Source organism: Tetrao urogallus (assembly GCF_951394365.1).
Source record: "Tetrao urogallus genome assembly, chromosome: 21".
In the NCBI taxonomy this organism is placed as follows: Eukaryota; Metazoa; Chordata; class Aves; order Galliformes; family Phasianidae; genus Tetrao; species Tetrao urogallus.
Window position 1 is genome coordinate 3322993 of NC_136834.1, and position 13828 is coordinate 3336820.

A 13828-nucleotide genomic window follows, 5' to 3' on the forward strand; every position below is an offset into this window, starting at 1 on the left:
ACACACTAATCGAGTTGAGTAATTAATTTAGATCTTGTTCTTTGCTCTTATCTGCCACAGAGACAGCAGACAGAAAAGAAATACAGATCTTGTTCTTTCCCATGCACCATCACTAATATAGTTCAAATTCAATCTTCAGTGGCATTTTGATTGCTGAAGCATGACAGAGGTGCTTAACGTGTCCTTCAGTACCATTAGTACCATTGATTATGCATGAACCCAGCCTCCTTATCAAGACAGTGTAAGCTTGCCTAAGCTCCAGTGGAATGAGCACATTTAATGCAGGAATCACCCAGGGGTGGGGAAAAAAAAGCCTTGGAGCTACTTCATGTCACCATACAGTTACAGATGACCTGCTTAGTTCTGATTCGGTTCTGATCTCGTATGTTCTCTGTAATGGCCACTTATGCAGACTGAATCTAGAACAGGGGTTCTGCTCTGTGGTAGTTGCAAAATATTTTGTGAGGCTCCAGGTGTGCATCCCTGATCCTAGCCCCACTGCTAGACTCCCCACAAACTACAGCTCTTCCCACTGAAGTGTTGACTCCTACAGGAGCCCTGCACGCACCTCAGAATCTCTCATTCTATTGGCTTTGTGAATCTGAAAAATGTGAACAGATTTGCTGTGCAGAGGTACTGTGAGAAAGCTGTTGAGCTGTTAGCATCTTGGAAACCTTGACACTTCTAGTAAAGCACGTAATCTTAAAAAAAAAAAAAAAAAAAAAAAAAAAAAAAAAGGGATGGCAGCAAAGAAAGGGAGGTACAATTCAATTGCCATGGCGTTCATAGTGCCTCTCTAGTTTATAGATATAATAGAGACAATATTTTGTTAGATTCTAAATCAGGTTTCCAGCAAAGAAAACCATTTTGCTTATATATGTTCCTAGCATCCCACTATTTCTTCTCAATTCCAGTAGCAGCAAACAATTGTCTCTGTTTGGCTTAAAAGTAAAGGCTCAGTTGGTACTGGAAATAAAAGGAGAATGGTATGAGAATCTGCAACTATGCTGTTATTAACTTATAGCCATTAAATCAATGGCTATAAACCAGTTTTTGAGGTAGGTCTATCCTCATTTGAGAAATACTGCTGAACTTAATCTAGAGCTCTGGAAATGTGAATGAAAAACTAAAGCATGAGGCATTTGGGCTGCAGATTGCATGACAGCAAACAAACAGGCTTCATATTTGAAAGGCAAGCAACTGATAGCATGGTATAGCTAGCACCCAGCAGTAGCTTCTTCCTTCTACAGGATGCAGCCAAATAATTCAAGTTGCATTATGTGTTAGCAGTTTTTAAAAAATTAGTTATTGCAGATTTACCCTCAGAAGTGGTGTGTTTCAAGTAAGATGACTTTGCTACTTATAACGCTGAGTTATTTGTGTTCCTATTTCATAAATAGCAGTCAGAGTAGTCTGAGCTAAATCAGAACACTTTCATTTGCTTTGTTCATATTTGTAATTCTCGTACACTACGGTAAATTCTTGTATTTAGTTCACTGAACCGTGACAGTCTGTCTAGATGTGAAAATCTTATTACTGGATTTTATAAATTGAAGAATATATAGGCCCCCATGTTAAACAAACCAAACCTTGTCAGCAGCTGCACATCTACTGAAGCTGTAGAATTTGCTTGCTGACAAAAAAAAACCCATCTTCATGTACTGGACTATTATCTTTTCACACCAGAAAGCAAATTATCTGTGAAGTGCCTGCTAGTTCTTAGAATCACTTGCATTTTTCTGTAAAGGAGCCAAGGTAACCCCAGCATTCCTGTCTTCGCTCTCTAGGCTGTACAGATCGTTTTTCTCTATGTATGCCCGCACCACATCAGGCACCAGGTAACGAATGCTCTGTCCTCTCCGCAGTGCTCTCCTGATTTTGGTGGAGGAAATGTCATTTGTGATCCATTCTTCCACGAGATGAATGTTGTTCTTGTATTTCCACAAAATATCAGATTCATAGATGAATTTCTGAATGCTGTTCCCAGCCCTACTGATGCATACAAGGCCATAATTTTGCATAATTTCAGTGATGTCTTCCAACTTCCACAGATTGGGGATCCCAAAGGATTCCAGCACGTCGCTTCCACAAAGCAGTTTCACCTGTGGGACATCTTAAGGCAGAGAAATAAGTAAGAAACAGGCTGTGCTTTAGGTAGCCAGATGTTAGCTAATGTGATGGGGACATTTAATATCTAGGTTACCTCTCTTGTCTTGGTTAAGATGAGACAATGGAATGAAATAAAAAAGATTCAGAGCATATAACTTACAGCTAGTACCTTTTAATATATAATTTTTCTGAGCAGAAAAGAAAAAGGTTACAGAAGCCCATAAAATGACCCTGTACCCAGATCCTGAATTTTGAGGTTTACTATTTTCCTTTCTTTCTTGAATCATTTATAGTTTATGTTCCAAAATTCTAGCTGTGGTTGGAGTATAGCAAAGTTGTATAGAAGAAATGGATAGCTCTGGCTTTTTTCAGCTAAATTTCTACTAACTTGAATATTTTTTTTTATGTCTGGTATATTTTACTCTTACAGTCTTGTTACAAAGCCTACTGCTGCATCTATGGGATCTTGGTGAATAACCTTCAGTGAAATCAACAACTAGAACTAGCATGGAAAGAAGTTACTCATCTGCACGGTTCCCTTGAAATAGCAACTACTGTTAAGCATTTAATTTGCAAACAGACTTAACTTTTTCCATCTGGACTCTGATTTTTCTTCTTAATGGGGTCATGCCTATTTGGTTCTTGTTTCCTCTTCCGTCCTGGCTTTGTTAAAGGTAAAGCATTCTGCAGACTAATGGTAGCATCAGGGGATGAAAGCTTTTCATGATGGTGCCTGCAAAATGGAGGTATTTCAGATACAGAAGAATAAAGGGAAGAGTATTCTAAATAGAGCCTACTAAATGACCTTTCACCACTTCCTCTTGTAGCACCTGCACAGAAAACCCATCCAAGAAGGGAGCTGCTGGAAGAGGGAGTTGTGAGAGCTGGCTTGTAAGATGGTGCAAGTGTAAAGATGTCAGAGCAATGAGTGCAGGCTTTATTTAAACTGAAGTTCATTTTAAGAAGAACCTCGGTGAACAATGACTAAAAAAGTAAAATGTAAGAAAATATTACTGTAAATGATCCTAGTGCCAGCTTTTACATACACAAATGGGCAGTGTAACACAAACTCAAGTGAGAGAAACTTGCATAGTTTATGTATACCCTATTCTAGTCTCCTTTCTTTCCTCAGGAATATATTTTCAGCACAAAAACTGAATAGATCCTAAGAAAATACATATAAACATACAAATTGTTCATGGGCTCCTTTTGTGTATCTATTGGACTAATGGTGCAATCCTTTGTTTACAATACTTATATAAGTAGTACTTTCTACTTCATTGAGTCTATTCAGTGTGGTTTGGGGTTAGCCTGCTATCATTCTAACATCTACAGCTAACAGCATTCCTTGTCCTTCTGTTGGTTCTTAAGATTTTTAGGATTTGCAGAAAAGTACCTTAAAACTTTCACTGTTTCCAGCCACTCACTCTGGCTGCTTTCCCAGTCATCAACTTCCACCCAATCTGAGTTACTGGTGGCTAATTTTGCCATAGTTACTCGGTGATCAGCACTGATCAGACCCTTCTTCTTATATGCATCACCTACTGGTGAAATTATTCCTTTGATTACTTTGTATTTTCCTGTTGGGGAAAAAAAACACATCATCCTATCACACAAGAACACAGAAAGTGCTTGAGCAGATGTTATTTCCAGAGTATTGTATGTACAGCATTACACACCCATTATTCACTGTAGTCCCTCAGAACACCAGTAACAGATCCTATAAGCAGCCCAGTGGAAAAGTACTGTATATTTCTGCCACTGTATGAGGTGGCACAATTAAATATTTAGTAAGAAATGTTGGAAATATATATTTAATGACATCTACTTGTGCCTTTCTAATTTCAGAAAGAAAAATCAAAGAACCTGTGCCCTAGCTCATTACAACTAGTAAAAGGCAGCAAACACATGAGAATGTTCATTTATGTATTTAGCCTACAGCATTTAGTAGGAATGACGTACGCTCAGTAGCTTCAATACTTAGTTTTCCAAAAATAGCTGTGTAAGTATCTCAATAGAGAGCTGTTTTAAATGATATAAATTACCATCCTACCTGTCTCATGGAGATAGTCTTTAGCCAGCTCAAATAGCCTCAGATGCATGTTGGTAATGGGATTGAAGGACCCACAGGCCAGCAGCACTACTTCTGTCTTCCTGTCGGGATCTTCCATTGCCATTCCTCGTGGCCAAGTGCAGAAGGTTGGTTCTAGTTACCAGCCTGGTTACTGCAAGGAGATTACAAAGTGGTTATTTCTACTCATGTGAAGATGATTTAAAGATCAAACTGAAGACTGTTTTCCTTCTGTTAGTATCTGGCCTGTGATGGCTCATGTGATACCACGTTATCCATCTTTTAACAGATTAGGCTCACCTTTCTTTCTGCCAATCCCTGAGTAGAATGATGTGACAACAGTGACTTCACATTGGAGAAATAATTTTTCTGTTGCAGTTCAGAAGTAAGGGATATTGACAGAAATGAGCATGCTAGGAGGAAAACAAAAGTTATAGATGCGTGAAGCTGGATTTGCCTTATATGTTATCTTAGCAGTTGTGTGTCCCTCCTACATGCAAGAGGAGGAGGCATTTTCAGGAAGCTCAGTGACAATGGACAGCTCACAAAAAATAGCAACACAACAAACAAATCATTACATCATTAATTACATCATTAAAGCCCCCAACTGCAGGGCAAGCAAATGAAAACTGGAATATATTATGTGCTGTCCTCCTGCTGTTGCTGTTTGTGAGATGTTAGAGGCGTCTGTGTTGAGTGATGAATAGCTTACTTTTATTTCTACAGTAATATCAATGCCTGGAAAAATCCCAAGGTCAGCCTCACATTCAGCCTCCTTTACAAAGAGGCAGAGATGCTCACTGCCCCCACAGTGTTGAGATCTCATCACAGCTAAATCTTCAAACAGCTTCTGTCTCCTAACTTCAAAAAGCCCATGAATAGAAGGAATTCTTGCAAGGCATGTTATGAGGTACATTTTGCAAGTTTTAGGACTTCTCTATGCTTTCAGGAGTTTCACAGACTTTTAAAATATTCCTTATTGCTGCTGAGTAGTTCAGCGTTTGTAGGGCTCAATGTAAGTAGGAATAGAGTCTAGCATCAGCTACAAGAATTACCATGAGAACAGGCAAGGAAGGAGCTGAACTTGTCTTTGTAATGCAGAAAGGTCTCCCTTTGTAAAGAAAGTGACTCCTGCAAACTGGAAAAACTGTTTAAAAAAAAAAAAAAAGAAGAAGAGAGCAAGGGCAAAAATAATGGAAGATTTCAGGATGGAAATGTATCGTGACTTCTCTGGTGTTCTAATGTCTCCTTAGAAGCAGGTAGCTATTAATTCACACACAGTCACCTTGTGTGTCTGCACTGATGATAGCAGTGTAACCACTTGCACATGCTGTTTCCTCATCTGCACTGGCACGCTCTTTTGAAGACTATTTGCACAGAAAAAAGCCATGCGGTTGTTGTGGAGAACAGAGCCGAGGACAGAGGTATTGTTGTGACTCCCACTGCTGCTTTGTCATCCACAGAACCTGCACAGCACCTTCACAGCTGGGATCTGCTCTGCATGAAGTGACCTTGGTGCAGCTCTGACTTTGGGAAGAGCTCTGTGTGCATGCGCTATGGCAAAATGAACAGCTGGGTGTGACTGCTGGCAATATTCCCTCATGCCAAGTACTCAATGTTGGTGCCTCTCTGTAGAGACTCAAGAAGAAACGAAGCACAGCTGCTGTCAGTCCATTTTCAAGTAAGCATAGGACAGCCTAGACTGTTTCCTTCTTCATAAGGAGGAAGAGATGTTCTGTGATGCACACGATCCTGTCCGTACGTGTTTATAGGCCCACCGTGCTCATACGGGATGCCACCGCTAATAGCTGTGCTGCTCACAGCCCTGACGGTACTTAGCTGCACCGCACTGCAATCCAGGCCATGCCCACGGCAGATCTCGGCCCAGCTCTGAAACCCGTTTCCATCCAAGGATGAGCAGGCAGCGGTGGTCACACCTTGGCCTATTTTTGTATTTTAGAGGCAAACGTTCGTTTATTGAGCACGTTTACATACTTACAGAATATCGGTCTCCGTTTGCGTTAACTTTTTACTAGGCACGCCGGCTGCGGCTCCGTCCCCGCAGTCTCCTCCCACGACAGCGAAGGCTGCCAAAGCGCGGCCCCGGCGCAGCTCCTCCCGGCCCGGCCTCACCCCGTCAGCCCCGCGCCCTCGGGCCGCGCCGCGCCGCACTCCGATTGGCCGGGCGCGCCGGAAGCCGCTCCGCCGCGGCGCCTTTCCCCGCTGTCCCGGCAGGGCCGGCCTGCCCCAGGTGAGGCTGCGGGACTGACGGTGCGCGGTGGGCCGGGCCGAGCCGAGCCGAGCCGAGCCGAGCTTGAAGGCCGCGTGCTGGGCCGGCGCTTCCCTATCTCCGGCACCGGCGGAGCGTTGAGGGAGAGGCGACCTGTAGACGGGCCTCAGGCGGCGAGAGGCGGGATGCGCTTCTGTTCCGTCCGTTCGTGTCTCCTCCCCCAGCCCTTCCGTTTTCTCGGCCGTGCCGTAACAGCGGAAGGATCGTGTTTCCTCGTGCGGTTTGCGCGAGCAGCAGCTGCTAAGCGAAGAACGTGCTGCTCGGCCGGGCTGGAAGCGAGGCGTTGCCGAGCGTGCCGTTTGGGTCGTCTGCTGCGGCCTATTGAACAGCCGAGAAAGCAGGAATTTCCCCTGCAGCGCTCTAGTTTTCTACGGGTGACGATTTTATTTAAGGTGTTTGCGCGCTTCAGGAAGCTCAGTCTGGGTTGCTGTTTCTTGAATCGTTCCCCGAGGGGCAGTTGAAGAGAAGATGAAGAGGTTGAATAGTACTTCTGGGATGTGAAGTGACGGCCTCCAGTCGCACCAGGGGAGGTTTAGTGACACCAGGAAGGATAAGGGTGGTTAGGTGCTGGAGCCGGCTGCCCAGGGCAATGCAGAGTCACACACCACAGAGGTTTTCAAGAGATGTATGGACAGGAGGCTTAGGGGCATGGATTTCTGGTGGATGAAGTAGTATCAGATTGGTGGTTGGACATGATGATCTTAAGGGTCTTCTCCAACCTGAAAGATTTAGTACGAGCCTGTTGTTGTGTCTAAAGGACATGAGGATATCAGTATTTGGTGATTGGTTTCACAAATGTTTCCATGTGCAATGGTTGTTTGAGTTATTATCTGGAGTATGACTTTTTCTACAAAAAAATAACCAAACAAACCAACAGCCTAACATTTCTGTATTTCTGTTGTTGGTGTCTCAAAGTGCTTTTACTAGATATTCCATCATTGAGGTATTATATGTTGATACTGGAATCGTTTTAAAACCCATTTCAAGCTGTTGATCCACAGCCATAAAGTACTATTTTTTTCTAGGATTGTTATGTGACAACTTAAAATTTTCATATGAAACTTGAAAATGGCTTCAAGAGGAACAACAGAGACCAGTAAACTGAAACAAAACTTGGAAGAGCAGTTGGACAGGCTAATGCAGCAGCTTCAAGATCTGGAGGAATGCAGGTAATAATAGTGGATGCTTTCCTCTTAAAGGTTAATTTTTTTCTGAAATTGTTGGCAGATGAGACCTTTCATAAGCATTAGGTTTGTGTTTTGTAGTGATTCTGTTTTTCTAATTATGATAAGGTGTCAGGTAGATAAAGTGACTTTAACAAATCTTTTTATTGAGGTCATTCTGTTGCCTTGTGGAAAAGCATCGTACCAAACTATGAAGAAAATCAACTCTGTTCCAGCTGAAACCAGGACACTGGGGCAAAAATAATCATTAATGTTATCTTTGAAATGTTGTATTTCAGTGGGATTTTTTTACTTTTATGCTTTTTTAATAGCAGTTACTTTTGTGTTCCTGTTGCTTTGTCTTACGATTACAGATGCTTTGGTTGTGAATTTTTATGTATGAGGAAGCGTGCTTCATGGTGCATCCTCATGTCGTTGTCTCCATGTTACAACTCAGATTTAATTCTATGAATTAACATGATTCATTGGAACCTCTTTAGAGAGGAGCTAGATGCAGATGAGTATGAAGAAACCAAGAAAGAAACTCTAGAACAGCTGAGTGAGATCAATGACTCACTGAAGAAGATTATGTCTGGAGATATGACGTTGGTGGATGAGCTCAGCGGCATGCAACTGGTGAGTCTGATTCTCATTCAGATCTGCCTACCCTGTGTGTTACCTAAAACGAGGCTGAATTCTGTCTGGACTCAGTGAAACAGTAGATATAGATGGTCTTCTGTAATATCTAGACAGGCATGTGGGAAATCTACTATTGGAGAGGAAAAAACATGGGAAACAGCAAGGCCTGAATATTAGAAAAACATTATATATATATAATATATGTGTATTTAATAATATAAAAGATGTGAAGGAAAATCCAGGACTTTGGGTATGTGGAGAGTTCGTGCCTATTTGCTAAGGGTGAAGATAACATTTCCCTGTGCTCATGTTACTGGTTTGTGTTTCAGAGTCCAAATGCAAAGGCTGTAGAAGTGACTCTAATTTAAGTTCCTTTGTGATCTTTTTTATTCTGACTTGCAAACTTCTGATCCATTTTGTCTTTTCAAGTGTTTAATGAAAGCATGATTCGTTTCTTCTGAGCCAGATGTTTTAAGTTTTTGTTTCCAGAGACATCATGGTTTGTCCAAACATGTGGTGAGATTTAATATAACAGCTCTGATACTCCCCAGTGGAGTTTGAATGGCAGGAGATTGGCACCATCAATTACATTCTGCTTACCCTTGGAAGAGCTGTAGTCATCAGTGTGGGCATTAAAACTGCTAAAGATAGAGTAGCACATCCACGTGTGTTATGTTAATATCAGGAAGATGTTGGAATTTAATTAAGACCTAGATTCTAATTATAAGTTTCATATCCTTTTCTCAGAATGATTGCACCAATTAGTGGACTTTTTAAAACCCTGCACAAATGTTTTGTTTTTTTCATCTCAGTTCTATGGTTATACAAACAAAGAAAAGCTCTCTTATCAAATGATTCAGAGGATATTAATGATGCTTTCCAGCCTTCATTAATCTTCTCATGCAGTTGTAGATTATGATTGCTATTAGTTCTGGTCATTTTTCTTCTTTTCCCTGCAGGCAATACAGGCAGCCATCAGCCAAGCATTTAAAACTCCAGAAGTAATTAGAATGTTTGCAAAGAAACAACCAAGGCAATTGAGGACAAGGTTGGCAGAGGTGACTGCTTCTGTTTTACTGTAAAAACTGTTCATTTGAACTAGATGCTTCAATTTGTAATGTTTGCAAGAAGAGATTGGAATTACTGGGAAGCTTAAAGTATTTTGACTTCTTTTTCCCTTGGTGTACAGATGGACCGAGACCTAATGGTGGGGAAGTTGGGACGAGACCTGTACACACAACAGAAAGTTGAAATCCTCACTGCCCTCAGGAAGCTCGGTGAGAAGGTAAAGTGTTGGTTTGATAGCTAGCTGGTGAATAGCTGGTTTATATACTGCAGATTGATTTTAAAGAGCTAAAATAAGAAATTATAACTTTCTTAATGATCATCAAGTGTGGCAGTAACCGCCCTGAAGCACTTGTACTAAACATATATCAAATAGTATCATGCATTTATATGAGACAAGTTTAAGAAGCTGTCATTGTCAGGCCACGTGAGTGGATCGCACAGAAGCTGGTGCAAGGTGCCAATACATCAGGAAGCAGCAATACAAGTTGTTATTAGCTAACTGCCTCCTATCAACCTGGGAGGAGCTAAGACTCCTGACATGCTTTAAGCTCTAACTTAACTCTGTATTATTTATAATACCTATTTCTTGGTGTAAGATAAATAACTTTGAGAAATAGGTGGTAAACCTTGTGTTCCCCCAGTAAGTACATCAGTGTGCAGAACAATCCCAGGTTGTTTTTCGTTTCTTGATTGTGGTTTGTTTTTCTTTTACCACTAGAGGGAGGAAGAGAAGTTGTTTCTTCTTGTTGAAGGTATATGAAGAAAATGGGTTGCTGATATCTCTGCTATATTTTCCTAGTGAGGAAATGTAATGGAAGAGATCAAGGGAGTGCATTAGCAAATGTTTTCACTATGAATATTTTTATTGCTAGACTGTCAGAAGAAAAAAAAAATTGGCAATAATTAGAAAGGCTAACTAAAACTGCTACCTAAAATATATGAAGATATGTAACCCTCCTGTTGTGAGTTCCTTGGGCCACCTCACACAAGCCTCTATGTTATGCTTTGACAGCCTCCTTATCTCTTAAAATGGTCAGTAGTCTATTTCATGCAGGACTGCCTATAGTAACAGTTCTGTTCTGAAGGTTTTAAAAAAAAAAATAGTTGATAGATACATGTTTATCTGCAGTGTAGTGCTAAATGTGTAGTAGTTAGATGCCTGCTTACAAAACATAGCTGAAGTAGGAAACTAATACTTTTTCCCCAGTTCTCACCTGGTGGTCTACTGTGGCCTCTATTCTTAAGTATGAAACTGATATAAACACAATGAATAGCTTTACATGTTTAATTCTGCTTTAATTTAGTCAGAATATTGATCTGAGGCTATTCAAATGAGCAAATTTTAACACAGAATATCTGCACCTTCCAGATGTAGATTATTGCTTCATTATTATAAATATTTTATGGGCGTCTGTCACCAAGACATCAGAGCATAAACATAAAAGCAGAATCTACATGTGTAAATGTCACTGATGGTTCACAGGCTGTGAGGAACAGACCATTTTCTAGGTCATTGACTGTTAATGTGGTCAAAGCTGGCAGCAGCTGTTTTTGCTCTCACTGGTGGGTGATACAAAGATCTTAAGATCTTAACTCATTTCTGTATGGACCACGTGACAACAAAAGTAATTAACAGCCTTTGCATAGTTGTGGTACAGAGGTGCAGGGTGACCATTTAATCCAAAATGATCGCTGGAGCTCCTGAGACTTAGTGCTATGTGTATGCTGCCCTTGTGTGGCTGACAGACAGTGTTGAGGAAGAAATTCAGTGGTAGGGACAGAAGCTTGCATTTTTACTTTGGCTTTTACTGTTAGATGAAGCTGCAAGTTGATAGCTCCTGTAATCTGTTGTATTTCATATTTATAGATGGTGGGAATATGCACAGGTAAGATAGAAAGTTCACAGTTATGGCCTTTTTTTCATTTAGCTGACACAAGAGGATGAAACCTTCTTGTCAGCAAATGCAGGTGCAGCCCTGAGCCAGTTTGAGAAAGTCTCCTCTGACCTCGGTGAGTTTTCATTCTCATAAATCCTGACTGCATTGCCTCTTTGAACAGCAACAGATACAAATGCCAGTGATTCTCTGTGGAAAGGAAAATACAAGCAAAAGATTGATGCCAATAATTTTTGGTGTACATTTTTCTATTTTATTAACAATGAAACAGTGATACATTGTCAATGAGGGAACAGCTATGCAGCAGATAAACCAAGTAACAACTGGCCATAGAATGCTGAATGTTTCCCTAATGCTGAAGGCTTAAATGCTCTCTCTCAAGCAAACAATATCACTCTTAGAGTTAAACAATACTTTTAATTACTCTTCAGGAGAGCCTTTTTCTCTACTTGATGCAGAGAATTCTGCAGTTACTGGCACACTGTCAAAATATAGTTTAAAGCACTCTTCTTGCTGTGATTGTCATAACTCTAATCATGTTGACAAGACCAAAAGTTCACTTACATTATACATTAAATAAGCATGGCAGTTCATTCTATTAGTACAGTTAGAGCTGTGATGAAAGAACTACAACTGGCAGGAATGTGCCAGAGTAGATCAGGGTACAAATGAACTGGTTTTCTGACCTAACTCTCAGTAACTCTTCTTTCTGAGAGTGCAGGCAAGGTGGGAATCCCTTTGTTCAGAAGGGTACTTCATTAGAAGCTCTCTGCATAGCTAGCTTCAGACCTGTCACATCCTGCATGTCTCCTTTTTTTTTTTTCTTTAAACGAGCTCAGGTGTTCCAGTTTTCAAAATGTAGGTTTGATTTCTTTTGATCTTGGATGTTTTGCTTTATTTGTTTATAAGGAAATTCTCTAAAATACAATTTCTACTAATACTAATAGAAATGTTTTTTTCCTCTCAAAGGATCAGGAGACAAAGTCTTCGCTCTAGCAAACTTTGAAGTAGAGAAGGCAAAGCAATGAAGAGGTGTGTGAGACCTGTGAGACTTGAGTCTCTCCTGTTGTCAGCAGAATTGGACTTTGGTCATATTGTAATAGTTTTTTTTTTTTTCTATTTTTAAGATGTTGCAAAAAACTAACAGCCCATCACCAAACCTTAAGCCTCTTGGGTTCTTAAGCAGAAGATACGAAGTAAGCAGCCTTAAAGTGCACTTTGGAACATTGGTGTCTGTGTACCCCTCAGTAACATAAGTTCTGAGGTTAAACACTAAGTGGTACTCTGAAAACAAAACCTTCTTATGACTGCCTTTGAAAAGAATCAGCTATTTTCAACTTTTCTGAAAGTGTATTTCTCTAACTATTAAAACATACTCTTTTTGCATATTGTTGCAACAGGCAATCTTTTTCAGGAGCAATCCTAAAGAGTAAGTTGTTTTGGGGGTGATTATTGTAATGGCTCTCAAACTCTTAAATTTCATTCAGGCTCCCTACTAAGTATTATACGCTAGGAATTTGCATATTTGAAAATTTGACGTGGTTTATTTGAAATGCCATCTTTCTACAAACTGTTTGCAGAAGAACCAAAATGAGACTGTATGCTGATGGTTGGCCCTCGTCTACTTGTTTGCTGTGCACATGAATGAGTGCCATTGTGTCCCGGCCCTGATTGACAAACAATGGAAGCCCTGTGGGGAGACTTCTGGAGTAATTTAACCTCGTGTATTGAAATGACAGGGCATTGCTAGGAAATGGCAATGAGAAAGCCCTTTCTGTTGACCTCTTACTTGAGCTCTGGGTATAGAACTGCGTGCTACCGTTATTTCCCAGGATTTCTGAGGTAGCACAGAATAGAAACGAAGTAGAAACAAGTTTAAAAAAAAAAAAAGGGGAGAAAGGTCTCATTACATAATTGGTGCAAGTGTAGCTGTCTAATTACCAGGTGGTGCTGCTGTGCAGAGGGGAAGGTCAGTGCCTCCACAGGGAGGTTAAAACCCTGAATCATTTCAGAGCGTAGGAGGATTTAAAATCTGGTCACATGTTTAGCTCTGATTGTGGAGAATACTACTTGGGACTTTAGATCTGTTTGACTTTTTGAGAAATTATGTTTCATATTTCTTTGTGAAATCAGTATGAAATATCTTTTGTATCTTTTTCTTGCTGTACTGGCACCTTCACGTTGTCATTCCATACTTGTTAGTACTGAATTAGTTGAGCTCACTGGAAGCCTCAGATTTTTTAGGTTTTGTAGTTTGCATTTCAAGTTTGCTTTACCCTTGGCATACATTCAGGTACTGATCTAATTTTATCAGGAAAAACAAGAAGATGCTTCTTAGTTGAGCTTCATACTTGTTCTCCTTCTTATTCTACCCTACCAGTAGCTAGAGAAAAGGACATAGATGGGATCTATAAGGATGAAGGTGACCTGCTGATCTGAGGAATCCTGTAGTTAATATAGTGGAATTACTGCGTGAGTATCACAGGCTTTTCTGCAAGACCCTGAGCCTCAGTGAGAACTGCCATTCTCACTTTCCATTCCAAGTGGAATGAATGAAGTCTTAAATTTCAGTGGCCCACTGCAATGTTAATGT

General features: G+C 40.6%; 2 protein-coding genes across 2 annotated transcripts; one reads left to right on the forward strand and one right to left on the reverse strand.

The window, feature by feature from the left end:
- Positions 1 to 1712: 1712 nt before the first annotated feature.
- NMNAT1 (nicotinamide nucleotide adenylyltransferase 1) lies at positions 1713 to 4286 on the reverse strand (the record flags this gene model as incomplete). The annotated part of the gene is made up of 4 exons (XM_079545450.1): positions 1713 to 2113; positions 2697 to 2842; positions 3506 to 3689; positions 4163 to 4286. The coding sequence occupies 4 exons, from the start codon at positions 4284 to 4286 to the stop codon at positions 1713 to 1715; spliced, it is 855 nt and encodes a 284-aa protein (XP_079401576.1).
- Positions 4287 to 7538: 3252 nt separating this feature from the next.
- LZIC (leucine zipper and CTNNBIP1 domain containing) lies at positions 7539 to 12445 on the forward strand (the record flags this gene model as incomplete). The annotated part of the gene is made up of 6 exons (XM_079545360.1): positions 7539 to 7639; positions 8134 to 8269; positions 9232 to 9330; positions 9462 to 9557; positions 11269 to 11350; positions 12205 to 12445. The coding sequence occupies 6 exons, from the start codon at positions 7539 to 7541 to the stop codon at positions 12261 to 12263; spliced, it is 573 nt and encodes a 190-aa protein (XP_079401486.1). The 3' UTR covers positions 12264 to 12445.
- Between the last annotated feature and the right edge of the window lie 1383 nt (positions 12446 to 13828).